The sequence below is a fragment of the Hydra vulgaris genome, chromosome 04, assembly GCF_038396675.1.
Source record: "Hydra vulgaris chromosome 04, alternate assembly HydraT2T_AEP".
Lineage (NCBI taxonomy): Eukaryota > Metazoa > Cnidaria > Hydrozoa > Anthoathecata > Hydridae > Hydra > Hydra vulgaris.
The window spans coordinates 45,182,880-45,200,291 of NC_088923.1; the positions used below are offsets into that span (position 1 = coordinate 45,182,880).

Sequence of the window (17,412 nt, forward strand, 5' to 3'; positions counted from 1 at the left end):
ACATAAATCACATTCTTTTATTTCATTTTGTAATAAAAATAAAGCTGTTTCTAGTTCTTTTGCGTTCATTATTTACTGGTACTTCATTATTAAACCATGTATTCAATGCCAGAGTTTTTTTAATTAGAGATTTTATGCTGATTATTTTTTCAGAACTTTCAACTTCAAGTAAACTAACCAGAAACTTTTTACCACTCATCTGCCTAAATATCCCAAAATGTTTTTCAAGAGGATCAGTTTGAAATCTGTTGGCTAAAATGAAATCATATTGTTCTGAAAGTAAGTCTTTGATTAAAGATGCAGTTCCTTTTAATGTGACAATTAGTGCATTTGATGTCTGAGCTGAAAGTGATAATTTGTGACATTCCTGTAAATTTGTATTATACCATTCACTTATATATTGCGCAAAAGCATTTAAAAATTCAGGTTTTTGATCATTTGCAACAATTTTTTTATTTTATAAATAGTATTATATGCATTCTTTGAATTTGAAATTGTTCATCAAGTATCAAGTTCATCAAGTATTTATTAAATATAGGAAATTAACAGCACTTATTTCTTTTGGAAAATAACTTTTAATAGCAGAATATGTTGACTCATGGAAAATTTGCAAAGCCAGTTTAACACTGTGTTTATTTTTTCTTGGATGTAAACCAGTTGGAATAAGTTTGAAAGCTTTCTTTAAATTAGCAGGCAGTTTTTCATTAACTTGGTGAAATAACTCTCATAATAAAAAAGAAAGAAAAGTTTTCTGTACTTTTTATGAGTTTAATAAATGCAAGTGTATTAGTTGAATGGTTGTCTGTGATGGTAGCACGAATTTGAAATTAGCATCAAAAAGATCTGCTAGACACTCTTTAATATCAGTCATCAACCAATTTCCAGAAATAATTTTTTCAAAACATGCTTTAACAACAAAAGGTATAGAACGTTTAATACCAACTAACATAAAAACCACAACTCCTGAATAAAAATTCTCCGTTCTCATCTTTTCCAACAAATTTACCACCATGATACTAAACACTTTTTGCAAGCACATTTCATCAATTAACAAAACTGAGTCTGAGCTTATTTTTTCTTCTTTTAATAAATATTTTAATGCTTTAACTGGTTCAATTCCACCTTGCGTTAATGCTTTTAAATATGAAAATGAAGGAAAAGGAAATTCATCTGATAACAAGTTGTAGGCTTGCCTAGAGGTATATCGTTGAACCAAAGCAAATCGAATAAGTTCATTACTGTATAATTTTCTGCCATGTGATTCATAATAAATAAAATTATAAAAGTTCGCCTAAAATACTTTTTTCTTTTTCTTCGACCCAATTTCTCATATAAGAAACTAAATTTTCTAACATGCTTACACTTGTCAGTCTACACTTATTGTTTTGACGAAACCACTAGGGAAGAGGTATCAAATTTCCTTTATGATACAATTTTACCTGCAGATTGTTATTAACATTAATGCTTTCAATGTTAGTTGATGATGTTATATTTTTAATGATAACACGATAGTAAATAACGCCACCATATATTTTCTTAAATAAAAAATTTTGAGGACAAGCTTGTTCTGATTTTTGATTGATTTCTGATTTCTGATTTTTGATTTTTAATATTTGATTCTGATCATTGGTTGAACAAATCTGATCTAGTCTGTTGAAAACCACTGTTTTATCTAGCAATTAATAAGGCTTTATTGTATGAATCTTTCTTAAGTTTGTAGGAATAGGAAGTAAAGATGGCTTTGAAAAACAATCTTTATTTGTATAAATTGTTGGAAAAAGATTCTTTGTAAAGCCTATTAAATTTTGTTTACCTCGTTTAATAAATTTTTCTTGGAAATGATCAATACATTTTTCAGAGAATTTAGATGGTTACAAATTAATTTTGTTTATCAACTTGATCCACCGGGAGCATAAAAAAACAGTAAAACTTGTTAAAATGTTAAAAAGGGTACTAAATCAAGTGATGAAATCAATATAATTAACTCTGTAACAAATGAAACAATAGAGAGAGAGAAAGAGAGAGAGAGAAAAGGGAGAATAATATTTTTATTTTTGGGCTAACTGCATCCTCAAAAGCAGATCCTAAAATGGAAAAACAAGAAAATAAATTGACAATAAATAAGGTAATAAACAAACTTAATGTGAATGTTACCATGCAAAATGTTATAAAGTTGAAGCTTAACAATGGTAGCAATGCTCAATTTATAGTAGTGCTAAAGGACATAGAAAGAAATACAATATTAAGAAAATCTAAAGAATAAGGAGATTCAAAAGAATATGAAAAAGTATACATTAACCCCGATCAAACCCAAACTGTAAGATTTAATTCAAAACAATTTTTAGAAGAGTGACAACAAGAAAACAGAGCAAAGAGAAAAAGAATACTAACTCACATAGAGATTTTTACTATGGTATTAGAAATAATAAGGTAGTTAAACTCAAGAAATAGCTATTACCATCTCAGTTAACAACCGATATCCAGCAAATCAAGTTTAACACCAACACCAATTGTTTACCAACCATCTTACAAAATCAACCTTTTAAAACCATCAAATGTGCTTACTTCAATGCTAGATCAATAAACAATAAACTAGATTATCTACACAGTCTTCTTGAATACAACAATTTTGATATCATACTCATAACCGAAACTTGGCTAAATAAAAAAACACCTGGTTCATTATTGTTAAATGGAAATAGTTTTAAAGTTTTTCGACATGATTGAAACAGTAAAGGCGGTGGTTTGCTTATACTAATTAACAATAATATCCACTCAGTTCCACTCCTCTTCACTCAGTTCAATGTAATCTTGAAATACCACAAGAACTTCAATAGACTGAAATTACATGTGTTGACATTTTTGTCTCATGCATTGACCAAAAAATTCGACTTTCATGTGTTTATCTCCCTCCATATTTTGACGCCAGTATTTTAAGAAATAAAGCTTTGTGCAAGTTAATTTATAAAATTACTTCAAAATGCAACTCTACATGTATGATTGCAGGTGACTTTAACCTACCACTCATAAACTAGTCAATTTTAATTAGTTTCGGAGATTCGTCCCATTATCTATTTGTAGAAACGTGTGCGGCAAATGCTTTAGACCAACTTGTATCTGATAATACTCAACATAATAACCTCCTAGATCTAATACTAACCAATAACTCAAAAAAAGTTTTTAATGTAGAAGCTATTGTCCTATTTACAAGCACTTGTGACCACTGTATGACCGTTTTCGATTTTAATTTAAAGAAATCTAAATCTAATAAAAAATCAATTTAATACAATTTTTACAAATAGATTACAACGCCATACAATCAGATTTACAAAATATAAACTGATATATGCTTGCCAAGCGAAATCAAGATGTTGAAGTATTCTGGAAAATATTTTGTAAATATGTATAACCATTGATTTCCACAAATGTTCCAGTACATTGCAATAGAAAAAATAACTTCCAACCTCTAGCCATTCAAAAATTAGCCTCTAACAAAGGCATTCTCTATAGAGAATACAAAAGAACTAGTAATACATACATTTATATTAATATAAGGTTTGTTCTCGTCTATACGATGCAAAAATAAATAAATATTGTATTTTTAGAGATAAATTTTAGTCGATTTAGCTAATATTGCCCAGTTTTATTCTTTTGTAAAAGCAAAAACTAAATGCTGTAGTTTTGTTGTACCACCATTACGACCAGATGGATCTCTAAGCACAGATGATTGTGAAAAACCACATTTTTCAAACAATTTTTTCAGTTCTGTTTTTGTTACAGATAATGGTATTGCGCCTGTCTTAGGTTTGCCAACACACTCAAACTCTTTAAATAATGTTTCCATACAACTCTGTAGTTTCATCCCTACACAATCTTCCATCAAAGTCCTCCAAATCACCCGGTGGATACCCAGCAATACTTCTAAAATCAATCGCAAACTGCATTATTATGGTATCCAATATGAATTGCAAAACTGGATTACCAATATTTTAACAAATCGTTCTCAGTGTGTTTGCGTTGGTAACTCGTATTCAAAAAAAATTCTTGTAAAAAGTGGAATACCTCAAGGGACTGTTTTGGGACCCATCTTATTTTTAGTTTTTATAGATGATGAAACTTGTATTGATGATGATTGCAGCATTAAGGTTTTTGCTGATGACAGCAAGTTATATCAAGTAAGCAATGATGGAAACAACATACACCTCATCACTACCTTAAAAAAATTTTCAGAATAGTCAACAGCTTGAAAACTTAATATCGCAACCAAAAAATGTTTTCCTCTACGCTACGGAAACAGTTCTTTACCATAAAATTTATACTCAATGAACATTGGGACACCTATTGAATCCATTAATTCATTTCAAGATATCGGTATAGTTTTATCTTTGGATAAGAAATTTTCTAATCACTGTTCTTTCATTGCAAGCAAGGCACATTCCTACTTACTTTTAAAATCCGTCATCAGTAACGACTTCAAGCTTCTGATCAAAGCCTATAAAGTTTATGTTCGACCTATCATAGAACCTTGTACCTCTGTGTGGAATCCCTATCTTTTAAAAGATATACGTCGATTAAAAAAGGTTCCAAAATCCGTTACTAGAAGTGTCTGTAAAAGATATCGTATTCCTTATAAGATTATTCTTTAAGACTTAATATCTTCAATCTAGAATCCATTGAATGCCGTAGAACAAAATTTAATCTTGTAATGACCTATAAAATTATACACATAAAATGATACACGAAGATTTTTCTACAGTAAAATAGTTATCAAGATATGGAATTCTCTACCTGATTATATTCTTTACTCGTCCACATTGTCTTTGTTCAAATAAAATTTTAAAAAGTACAATGTTCATTACCATTGCACACTATTTTAACTAGTTATTTTTTGTTTTTTTATTGTCGGTGTTACATAAGATTAATTTTAATATTACATGTATCACTTGTATTTCTTATTTTTAATGCAAATAAATCAGAAAATAAATTTAAAAAAAAAAGTCCTGCCGTGTATTTAAGTGGGCCATGATATCACCTGTCTTTGAAAGGTTTCTCAGTTAGCCCAATGTAATAATACCCTTATTCTTCTTGGTGAGTTTAAAGTTGCAAATAATAATAAAGTTTTTTGTTAGACATTTTCCTTTGAGTGGGCGTAAGGTGGTATGTCGAAAATTGAATAGTTGATTGGCATTTTCATGAGAATTAAATGCATATTTTTATTATGAGAACTACAGGATGCGGAAAAAGTTCCCGTACAAAAACATAAACAGCAAAAACAGCAAAAGTTCCTGTACAAGACGAGAAACAAACTACACTTTAATATAAAACAAAATAATACTAAAAAATACTAAAAGAATTTGAAGGAATACAAAAGAATACTAAAAACACACTATATATTGACAGAAAACACCATACAGATAATTTTTTCAAATTATACTTTTGTACGGGAACTTTTTCCGCACCCTGTAATTAACCTCTTGAAGCTTGCAAGGTAGCTCTAACTAACCTTTAAGTTGTTCCGGTTAAAATTTTGTGAAAATTGTGGCCTTTAGCGAAACATCTATCAATTGTACTCAAAAACGTTTTTTCTGACGTTGAGCGAATAAGGTGGGTTAAACAACATAATGTTTCTTTTTCGAGATTTTGTATTATATTTCTGGATATTTCGAATGAAATTGATCTTACCTTTGAATCCACAAGAATTGAGAGCGTTACTATAAAATGGTGCAACTCTATCAAAAACTTCTTTGCTTGAAGTTATATTACTGATGCTATTAGAGATCATTTTTGGTATCGATTTAATGATTGCATTATTGCATTTTTATGAGAATTAAATAATTTATTTTTATTATGAGAAGTAATAATACTTTTGATGTTTGGAAGGCAGCTAAAACTAATCTTTAAGTTGTTCCGGTTAAAAAATTTGTGTAACTTGTGAGCTTAAGGGAAATATTTATCCATTGTACTTAAATGCCATAAAAGTAAATTTCTTATAAAGAACTTTAATATCATCAAAACGGACACTCGATAGCATTTTTTGTATATAGTTTTTGTCGTTACTTTATAGTTGTTGTTGCATCTGATATTCGCTATTGCGTGAAACTTATAGTTTTGCATTGAAATATATCTTTATAATTATTTAGTTTTTACTATATTATTTGCTCTACTAATTATATAACACGCTGTATTAAGCACACTTGCTGGAAATATTAACACAATTTCTTCAATATGTATATATATATATATATATATATATATATATATATATATATATATATATATATATATATATATATATACACATATATATATATATATATATATATATATATATATATATACACACATATATATATATATATATATATATATATATATATATATATATATATATATATATATATAATATTAGAATATATAAATATTATATATATATATATTATATTAGAATTGTCCTCAAATTAGAGGGAGACGTTGTTTCAATGTATTAATCGTAGGAATACCGCATGACTAACTAACTCACACGAGCATAAAATTCGGCTAAACTCCCTAAGTCAAACAATTATTGCAACATTTTATCCATTGACATTGGTGGATAATACAAATTTTAGAAAATTTGTTAATACCTTGGATTTTAAATTTTCATTGGATTAGTTGAAAAAATTCGTGAATCTTCTGTGGCATTGCAAAAAATTATCAACATATATGCTAAGACTGTGATCAGCGACTGTTTTAGAAGATGAAACAGCACTTATTTTATGGTTCGGAGATTTCTGGAAATAAAGACATTTATCAACAAAGTGCATGGTGATCTTAACATTGGTTCACATGCCAAAAGTGAATGGATAATGCTTAAGGGTTTAGTCAACCTTTTAGAACCTTTTGCAAATGAAACTGATAATCTCCTGACGGATGCACTTTCTCTAAACAGTGTTATACCTTCAATACTTAATTTAAAATGCCATCTTGAGCAATTTGGAGATGCCAAAGATGTAGTAGTTAAAATACTTGCAGATCTACAACGTCGGTTTGCAATTCTTTTGCAAACGATCCTAATTTTAATCCACTGCCAAGTGTCGCATGTCCTTATGTGTGCAATAGCTCTTTTAGATATTGAGCTTACACAAATCAGAGAGTGTGCAAAGACATAAATTTTGTCAGAGACCAAAATATTGGTACAACACGATTTACCTTTAGCAAGTGCATCTGCTGTTTCTGCTGAGGTTGCACCAGCAAAGAATGCATTAACAAAATGGAAATTTTAGGCGGCAAAATAACAAGTAGATAAAATAAAACTTGTTCCAGGTAATGAAGCACAAAATGAACTCAACAAATATTTTATTGAAATACAGAACAGCTCTATGTGCAAAAATGATTTAAATTTTTGGAAGATAAGACGCGCCATTTACCCACTTATTGCACTGTTAGCTGAAGATCTCATTGCAGCTCCTGCAACTCAAACATATGTTAAAAGACTTTTATCAATCTGTGGCTTGCACACAATTGAACGGAAAAATCAAATGTTAGCGTCATTGAAAAGACGAGCTTTCTTCAAAACTAAAATCTTATCTAGTCTAGTTGGTAATCATATAATAACGGCGCCCTTTATTTTCAAAATAATGGTCGTAGTGAATAGTGGTTTGCAAAAGTATAAGTAGTTATTAAAGTAAATACAATAGCTATTCAGTAGTTTTTATTGTTACCAAGTTTGAAGAGCTTTTTTTTTTAGTATTACCTAATACTTGAAGTTTTTTAAAATTTCGTAGCCTTCATGACAGGTAGTTTTTGTGTTTTTTTTTGGGAGGGGTGGTAGGGGGAGCATTGAACCCCTAGCCACAGCATTGGGTGTATAAAGTTACATTTCTTTAAATTTTCTTATTTTTGTGTTCACTTATCGCACTAAGTCCTACTTCTTTTAATTACATAGGCCTATATTGCTTATAAATTATATTACATTAAAATTAGATGAGATAAGAAACTTGTACGACTAACAACAATTGAACTTAATAGAACTAAAATAGTTTTAACATGAACTAAATTAAATCTCAAACTAAAATTATTAATTCAACTGAATAAAAACTAGAACTAAATATTTTGCCTCTAAACTGAATAAAAACTAAAACTAGAATCATTTTCCGAAAAAAATATCACTGGTATATATCTTGGCTGTTAGCTTCAGCATCATGCCACACGTAGCATATATTTTTTCCAACAGCAGCATCATGAAGAATATCTTCAATATCTGCAGCCTAATTAACTATTAAATCAGGAAAAAGTTGTTTTATCTGTAAAGACAATTTTTTTAATAGATTTTATACATTTATTCTTTTTTTGTTCTCCTTATTTTTAATCTTTTCAGCCATGCAATTAGTCAAATCCAACTTTTTTTTCTCATTTTTCAATAGACTTATGTATTTGTAAAGCGCTCTTTTATATTATTTTGGTAAAGCTAAGGATATGAGGAGAAATATTTCAATTTATTACGTACATCAGTCGGTTTTTAGAGAGAATGTTAGTTGTATTACTTTTACTTGAACAAATCTTTGATGACAAAAAATAAAGCGTAGCATTACAAGCTTTCTGTTTTGCAGCGCTAATTATACCAACAAGTTCTTTAAAGTCAATATTATGACCCGTGCTAATAGTGTTTGGGACTTAAGTTGATCAGTTGTGCTCATGTTGAACTGACGCTCAAACTGACGGTTAAAAACACGAATGACACCATTTATGCAGGTGGCTAGTGAGGCTAGTAGTCAGGTCTTTGATCTTGTGCAGTATAAAAATTTTGTCATTCAGGAACCAGTCAAATGCTTACCAATTAAACCTTAAGCAAACATCTGGCAGATACCTATACTTAATTAATCCAACATGATTAATTCAAATTTAAAGCCATGTTTTATTCATTAATTACCGTATAAAGTTTTAATTGTTTCAAATGACAAGTCTTGGAACAGGTTATTTCTAAGTCCTCCACATAAAACAACTCCAGAAAATAAAAAACTCTGAAGTTTGTGGTAATGATAAATCAAAATTCCACATGTATGAAAAAGGATGTGTTGCCGATTCCCCTGTAGGTAGTACTGGGCAGGCCATGGTTGTTCAAAAATATAACAAAATCTTTCGGGTCATATTTAAATGAAAATTATTAGAAAATGTGTCATGAAATGACATGTTTGCAAATTTGAAGTAGTACCTACACTCAACTTTACACATTTATATTCAGATTAAGACTCATTATGATAAAATTATTAACAAAACTACATTGAGTAAAAACACAATATACATTTATATTTAATGACATTTACTATTCTTGGAGCATAGATTGAGTTGAATATCAATATATGCTGCAATCTACCAAAAAGCTTACCTTTTGAAGTTTCCAATACTTTAAGTGATAATTTGCAAGCACTCGTGATTGTGTTCAAGGGATTAAGGTAACAGTTCAGCTCAATTAGCAATATTTTGCATAAAATGTTTAACTTTATTATTTTAGCATGCTTCACCGCCACTCTTTTTTTTTTTTTTTTTTGTTATTTAGGTGCCCCAAGAAGACCTAAGGGTCTTGACACAGAGCACCGAAGAAGTGCATTTAACCAGGAAGTTCACGCCTCTTTCCTTACCGTGACGCGAAAATATGTCCAAAGCTCGTTTCGAACCTGGATCTCCTGCTTTAAAAGTAGGCGCTCTAACCACTGCACCACGGCCGCACTCTTTTACTCCTTGTATTAGTTATGTTGCCAATAATAGTGTTTCGTACGTCAGTACATAGTTTCCGTTTCAAAATCACTGTACAATTTAGCAAGATTACCCACAGACATAATATGGTTCATATAGTCAGAAGCTGTACTTCCAGCAAGTTGATCAATGGCTACAACCATGCATAAAATTTCTGTTGTTAAGTGCACAACATTGACATGAACTCCCTTCTAGGAAATGGCATCAGATTTTGTTTTAGAACTGTTATCTCAGCAATCTGCAGTTCTGAGATAACAACTAGCTTGCGCATCATCTGCTTTATAGTTATTTAATGTGGAACGTCACTAAATCTATGTATAGTGTGATAAGAATACTTTTTTATGTGATGAAAATACATTTTTATATCTAATGTTTTATAATTTTTGTTGCATTTGCTCAACCTTTTCCTGTAACATACACATGTCATTCTGCAAGACACCAGCCTCTACATTTTTTTCAGCAAGTTGTTTGCCTAAGATGGTTTCTTTATAAGAGAAGTTTGATAGGGAAAACTCCAACAGTTTTCTTAAACAAAAGTTTGAAATTTAAAGTTTAAAGATTAAATTGTAAGTTTAAATGTTGTTTTTTAAACTTATTCCGCAATCTTCTAACTGTCTCATCTTTGCGAGAAATAGTCTCATTCAGATGTTTATATTATGGTTCGGCTTTAATCTTTTTTTTCAACTCTTTTACATTCTCTCAATGGTTTCGCGTTTTGGTGGCAAGTTTCCTAGCCAAAATGCTTAACCTCTGATTCAGGATTTTTTTTCTGGGAATTAACTGGTTATCTCTTAATCTGAACATTGGTTATTTTGAATTAGAAGACAAAACAATAATGTGTTTGGGAGATGAGACTGACGAAGATAAGACGACTGAAAAAAATGAGGCAACAGGCGAAGATGAGGCATTTGAAAAAGCTGAGACAACTGACAAAGATGAGACAACTGATAAAGATGAGAAAACTAAATTTAGAGTTTAATGTGTCGCAGGTAATGTTGTTATTTGGCTTATAAAAAGCTCATTGCGAAAATCAACAAAATGTCTAAAATCTCTTAAAAAGGTGCGTGCCCAATTTTTTTTGTTCCTTAACCAGAAATTTAATTTGACTTAAGCAATTTTTTATGTTATAAAGTAAATGAATAGAATTTTTTATGTTGTTATAAAAATGTAATTCGACTATTAAGAAACTACTCGTAAAATGATCAAAAATTATAACATAATACACATCAAACACAACATAAAAAACTCAGTAAACTGTAGAAAAACTCCGTGGTACTTGTCAGACTTTTTCCGTTGTTATGTTACGGAGAAAACCCGTTTTCAATAAATTGCGGTTTTTTACCAATACTTTTAAAACTTTTGAAATAATCACATCATTTTATATGATTTGTCCGTATTTATGATAAGGAGAAGTTCCGTAACTTAAATTACGGACTTTAACCGTATATTTTAGTATACTTTAGTATAGCCCAATGATATATATTTCGTAGATATCTAACTTGAGCCGCGGTTGTGAGGCAAATTTGGCCATATTGAATACTGGCAAAAAACGCAAAGGAGATTTAAAGTTTTTTTATTTCATTTTTGTTACTCAAGAAATGGTTATACCCTATTCTGCTTATGGTTGTACAAACCGATTTATTAAATGTATTGGAATATCCTTTCATATACTCTCTTTAAAAAATAACAACAAATATAGTTATATATGTAGTTATTATGAAAATGCGAACAAACCTTGTCTAAAGTCTGATGTTGTACTATCTATTTTTGATTTTCCGAAGAAAATGGATTGTAAAAATACTATCAAAAGAGAACATATTTATATTAATGTAACTGAAACATTCTAGACTGTCAATATAAAAAAAAGTCTCTTTCTTTGCCGTCTTCCGCTAACAATCACATTTTTACTAATGTGGATTCTATTGATAATTTAAATAATAAAGTTGCCTCTCCATCTAAAGTCAAACTTAAACGCAAAGTTAAAACTCTTAAGCAGAAGCAAAGAAGGAAAGAATTGAAAATAAATATATTGACAGAAATTATTAAAAAAATTAAGAATGACAAGTTTTTCTCAGCTTATGTAGCTCAATTTGTTGATAATAACTTTTCTGGACTTGTTTGTGATTTATTTAAATCTGAACTATTGAATAAATGCAAAGATCCTATAAGTCACAGATATTCAGAAGAAGTGAAGAAATTTGCTTTAACGCTTTTTTTTTATTCACCTCGTGCATATACTTTTGTTTGATCATTGTTTGCTTTGCCTTGTATTAGTTCTCTAGCGAATCGGTCATCGTCTATTGATTGTTCACGTGGTTTTTTTAAGGATGTTTTTTCTTTCTTAAAACAAAAGGGATTAGAAGATATTACGTGTAAAGATTGTGTATTGATCTTTGATGCTATGCATATTAAACTAGGTCTTGTCTATAACCCAAGTAATGGTAACTATGAAGGTTTTTTAGATTACGGAAACAACTTATCTGCTTTTGATAGCATTGCTATTGAGGCTCTTGTATTTATGCATGTTTGACTTCGAGGTCATTGGAAATGTCCTATTGGTTATGTTCTGTGTGAAAAGATTTCAAAAACAAACTTAAGTTGTATTTTAACTAACGCAATTAATTTGTGTATTCAACATGGTATAGATGTTCACAGCATAACTTGTGATGGAGCTTTTGTCAACTTTAGTGCAATGAAAAGTTTCGGTTGTTCATTTAATAAAGTTGAAAATATTAAAACTTATTTTAATATTGAATCTTATGATAACAATATATATTTTATTCCTGATCCTTGCAGAGCCGTCTTTTAAAAAGACTGCACTATAAAAAAGTAAATATGAGAATACATCTAACATACTATTTTAATTAATATATACCTTCTTTCCATGCATTTATCCTCCATGTGGTTTATGCTCCTTCGGCTAATTGCTATATAGAGGCCACATACCAAGGTCCACAAAGCTATCAGACACACAAAGTCTGATAAATACTACGGAGTTTTTTTACAGTGTATAAATACCACTTCAAAGTCAATTTTTGGATCAGGCACCACTCAAACCTCACCAATTCTATCGAGTAAAAGACTATATCTAGGTGATTATTATGAGCAAGTGAGATATATACTTCTCATTTTAACTTTCTTTAATGTAAGTGAACTTATGACAACAATTGTCAATTTACGTTTTTAAGAAATTGGTAATGATGATTATCCCCCTCCCCTTCTCCCATAATACTGCTGTAAACTTTGGTTCTGCAACAAAAAATTAGTAGATTGTTACATAACATTTTAAAATTAAATTTGGCATGAATATAGAAAATAAGTTTTTAAACCGGGCTTAGAAGATTTGAAGTAAAACACCAACGTACCTACACTATTTATTTTATACATGATCAACAACGAAATTTTTCAGAACCGTAAAATAAACAATAACAGAAGTAACTACAAAAAATTGGGGCATTAAAATGAAGTTTAACTATTCTAATTTTGAAAATATGTTTATGTTTCTATAAAATTTAAAAAATAACACAATAAAATACATCGTTAAAACACATACACCGAGCGTGCTATAAAAAAAAGTCGATGATTTTGATTACAAACTCGGTGCCGTAAATCAAAAGCTACTCACATATCTAGTTCATATTTTTTAAATTTATTATTTTATATATACAAAAACTAAATATATATCATATTTTTAAAAAAAAAGTTTAAGAAATAATGTAATAACAATCAAAACTTACCATGTAATCTATTTCAAACAACTCTTTATGAAATTTTTAGTTACAGCTATTAAGATTTTCATGTTATTTCGAGATAAAATAAAAAATGGTGCTCGTATTTAACAACTACCAAATAAAATATCTTCAAAAACTTAACCATAAAACTGAATGTTTTTGACTGATAATTATAGGACGATATCTTAGTTTTAGTTTACATGTTTGTTTGATCTGTGTTTTATTATAGAACGGTAAACTTCTTAATGTAATTAAGACATCTTTTGAACGTTTCGCGCTAACCAAAAAAAATCATTTTGGTACTTAAAAGGTGTCTTGTACGTTTTTTGTACGTCCTGTGCCCGCTGGGTAATAATATCGTTGTAAAAATAACATCAAACAATAAAATAAAGAGAAATATCACTTTTTCAAAGTGAAGTATACAAAAAATTTAATAATATTCTCATTCCATTTGCATTAGTATTTTAAAACATTTTTAATGATATTTGTTTAAGATAATTTTATTAATTCTATACCAGAGCTAACGCAAACATATTTTTAATGTGAAACTGAGTTATACTTTTATTTATACATGTTCTAGAATTACTACATAATTAGTTTAATTTTCTTCAAGAGATAACGCAAAGTTAATAGCAAATGGATCTAATAGATTCCCGTTATTTTTTTCAATGTCATTAAAACTTTCTTTAACGGAGTTTATAAATAGAATGAAATTAAGGCAAAACCATGACCCATGCGCAAAGTCCAATAATAAATTATTACTTGTGTTAGGAGAATTTGTATAATATTTCTTCAGATGTAGACAATGTTAATTTTCAGTAACACAGCAAGAATTGTTATAGCGGATTTGCAGTGGACCTATATCGGAATTTTGAGCAGTTCATTGGAGTTTTGCTCATCGGTTACTTAATGGGCCATTAATGGTAACCGCTTTCTGACATGTTAATTGTGGCTAGTATTCGGCAAGCTACTTTAGGCGGGTGCCACTAATGGTTCACTAAGTAATCGATGAGCATAACTACAATGGACTACCTAAAATGCTTATAAAGATCCACTATAGATAAAATTCCGCTATAGAATGTTCGCTAGGTATGTTTTCTCAACTAACTCTTAGTTACGTAAATGCTTTGATTTTTGTAAAGCATACAGTTTTTATTTATTGTACCAGGTTTTGTTAATTGAGCAGGCTTATGTGTATTTGTAATCAGTAATTCATTTAGGTGTAACATTAAAGTTATTTCGCAATTGAAGTTTCTTTAGTATTTAACAAGTTTAACTTTTATTTATATCATTTTTTTACACTTTTCAGTAGAGACCTGTGGTTTATTACTGACATTGTCTAGCAGCAGTCAAAAGTAAGTCAAATTTTAGTTTAACTTTAAACTAATGTAAGCAGGGGCGTGTCTAAGGGACGTCTGCTACGTTGCAGGACGTACCCAAAATGATTAAATAAAAAAATTTTAACTAGATTATATTGTTGAAAAAAAAAGTTTTACTATATATAACTATAGTAAAATATATACTATATATTATGTATTAAAACAAAACTACAGTAAAAACTAAACAAATTGCAAAAAATGCATGGTTAGATATCTAAAACGGTTGGAAAAAAATTAAAAACCGGAAAACATAATAGTATTACGGTTTCATAATTTTGCGATTATTTAAAAAAAAAATAGTTACAATATTTTGATGAAGGTTAAACTAACTTTTGAGTCGTATAACTTAATATTTTATTTCATTAGTTAAAAAAAAATCAAAATGGTTGTTTCATTTAGAAGAAATTTCGGACTTCCTTTTTTACATACACCCTGAGTGAAATTTTTATTAAGTTTATTGTTGAGCTATCACCAGAAGTTTAGTTTGTAACAACAAGTATACATCAAAATATATCAATGGAAGTATACATCAAGTATATATCAATGGAAGTCCCCTGTTTTATTGTTTTAATAACTTGCATTTTAAATAATAAACAAGGAGAGAAAAACTTTCAAATATGGGAAATAAAATCCCGACGTCCCTTTCAACATACACCCTGCTTAACTTGTATTTTATTAAGTTTATTAAATTTTATTAAACATAAAATATTGCCGTTGATTAGTTCACAAAAGTTTTTTTATTCCTGTTGTTTTCTGTCTCAAAGAATGTCTTTAAATATCAATAGAACAATTAATTGATTTTTTTTGTTGCACTGTGTATAACGAGACATGTTTTTAATACACCTTTTTTAAGTAATGATGTTTTTATAGTTCGAATCTTGTTCAAGCATTTAAAGATTTTGGCTGCAGGGGACACTGGGGCTAGTTGACTCTGTTTATACTCTATGAGCTCTGTAGCCCTAAAAGCACATTTTTTTGAAAATATTAAAGTGTAGTCTCAAAAATTATGAATTTGGGTAACTTAAAATAGTTGCATTCATTTAAAAAAAAAATCTTAGGGCCTTCCCGGGTCCTTTAAAAAAAAAATTGCGCGAGCTTACCCCATCACGGGGTAAATTAAAAATGATTATTTATGTACTATTAAGTGCAAAATTAATAGAAACTTTTTTACTCTTAATTTTAGCAACAATTTTACGCAAAAATTTAATATTACTTTTATCTGTTACCAAATATTAGTACGTAAAACAGCCAAAACAGTAAGCCACTATTTATCCGTGAAAAAAAACCCTAAAAAACCTTTTTTTTTATTTTTTTGTAAGAATAAATTTTTTCAATATTGTTAAAAACTAAAAAGAAATATTAAATAATTTTATAAAAAATTTTTTTCGATAGTAAATGCTATGAGCCAACTTACCCCGTGAAAATTTAGCCAACTTACCCCAAAAGCCTTTTTTTCAATAAACAGTCTAAAGATCCTGAAAAATAGCAACTTTGAAAAAAAATCTGATTGGAAGTAGGAAACTAATTGTGACTGGAACTTTTACTATAATTTTTTTTTTATACGACTTACTATTTTCTTTGTAAAGTAAAAAGGAAGCGATGTTTCAAAAGATACGTTTTTGTCCAAGAAACACATAAATCTTAACATATCCCATGCGCATGCGCGAATTTTAACAATACCACAGTGAATGATGAAATGGTTTATTAGGAAGGTTCTGCGTAACTTTTGTTACTTTCTGATGAAAGGCTCTGAAGACAAACGCAGTTCGTCAACTTACCCCTGCTGCCAACTAGCCCCGGTCTCAATTAAGCTTATAATTAAAGTTTATCAACACCTTCAAATATGCTTTGAATATGCCTAAAAATTGCATTTCAAATTATTTTAAATTGGTAATCACTGTTCCTTTGCTAGACCATCTGAGTACTGAGCTTAACACAATGCTTGATGATACAACTTTAAAGTGTTATAAAGCACATATCTTTTAGTTTCATCGTTTTAGTCTTTAGTTGCAGAAGTTCAGTGTTCTTATTATACTAGTTGGAAAGATCTTATCACAACTTTAAGCGCCTTTTATTCAACCAAAGGTTTTATTAGGTTTATTTATTATTGCAAAACCAAAGGCTTTTTTACGTGAGTTTGGCAGGTGGGAAATTTAATTGAATTTCACTTCGGGCTGAATTTTAAAAAAGAACACCAATCTAATAACACTAACAAGCAACAAACATTTTCTTTACTGAGGCGCCTAAATGGTTATGAGAAAATGATAAAAAGAAGTTGCAAAGCGAAATGGGGTAGATAAAGTCTAAATGGTATAATTCAGCTTTTCAAAAAAATGGCTTAATTTAGCTTTCGACACAGTTGTCTAAAGATAGTGATCAAGTTTTTTTACAAGTTTGTTATGAATACTTATCTATTGTGTTTTAAATAAAATTCAAATTTAATAAAAGTTATATTACAAAAAATGTCCTTGCTACCAGAGGCTGCCTTTGAACTTTAGAGGCCCTAGGCAAGATCAAAATGTGAGGCCCCCCTGAAATGAAATTTTTTTTTAAATTATTTCTATTAAATT

General features: G+C 29.4%; 1 protein-coding gene across 1 annotated transcript in view; it reads left to right on the plus strand.

The window, feature by feature from the left end:
• LOC136079829 (uncharacterized) overlaps positions 1–17,412 on the plus strand; it is an 82,956-nt gene that overhangs the window by 21,843 nt on the left and 43,701 nt on the right. The window contains exon 3 of the mRNA XM_065796433.1: positions 14,773–14,818. Within this exon, the coding sequence (XP_065652505.1) occupies positions 14,773–14,818 (46 nt within the window). The remainder of the gene's footprint in view (positions 1–14,772; positions 14,819–17,412) is intronic.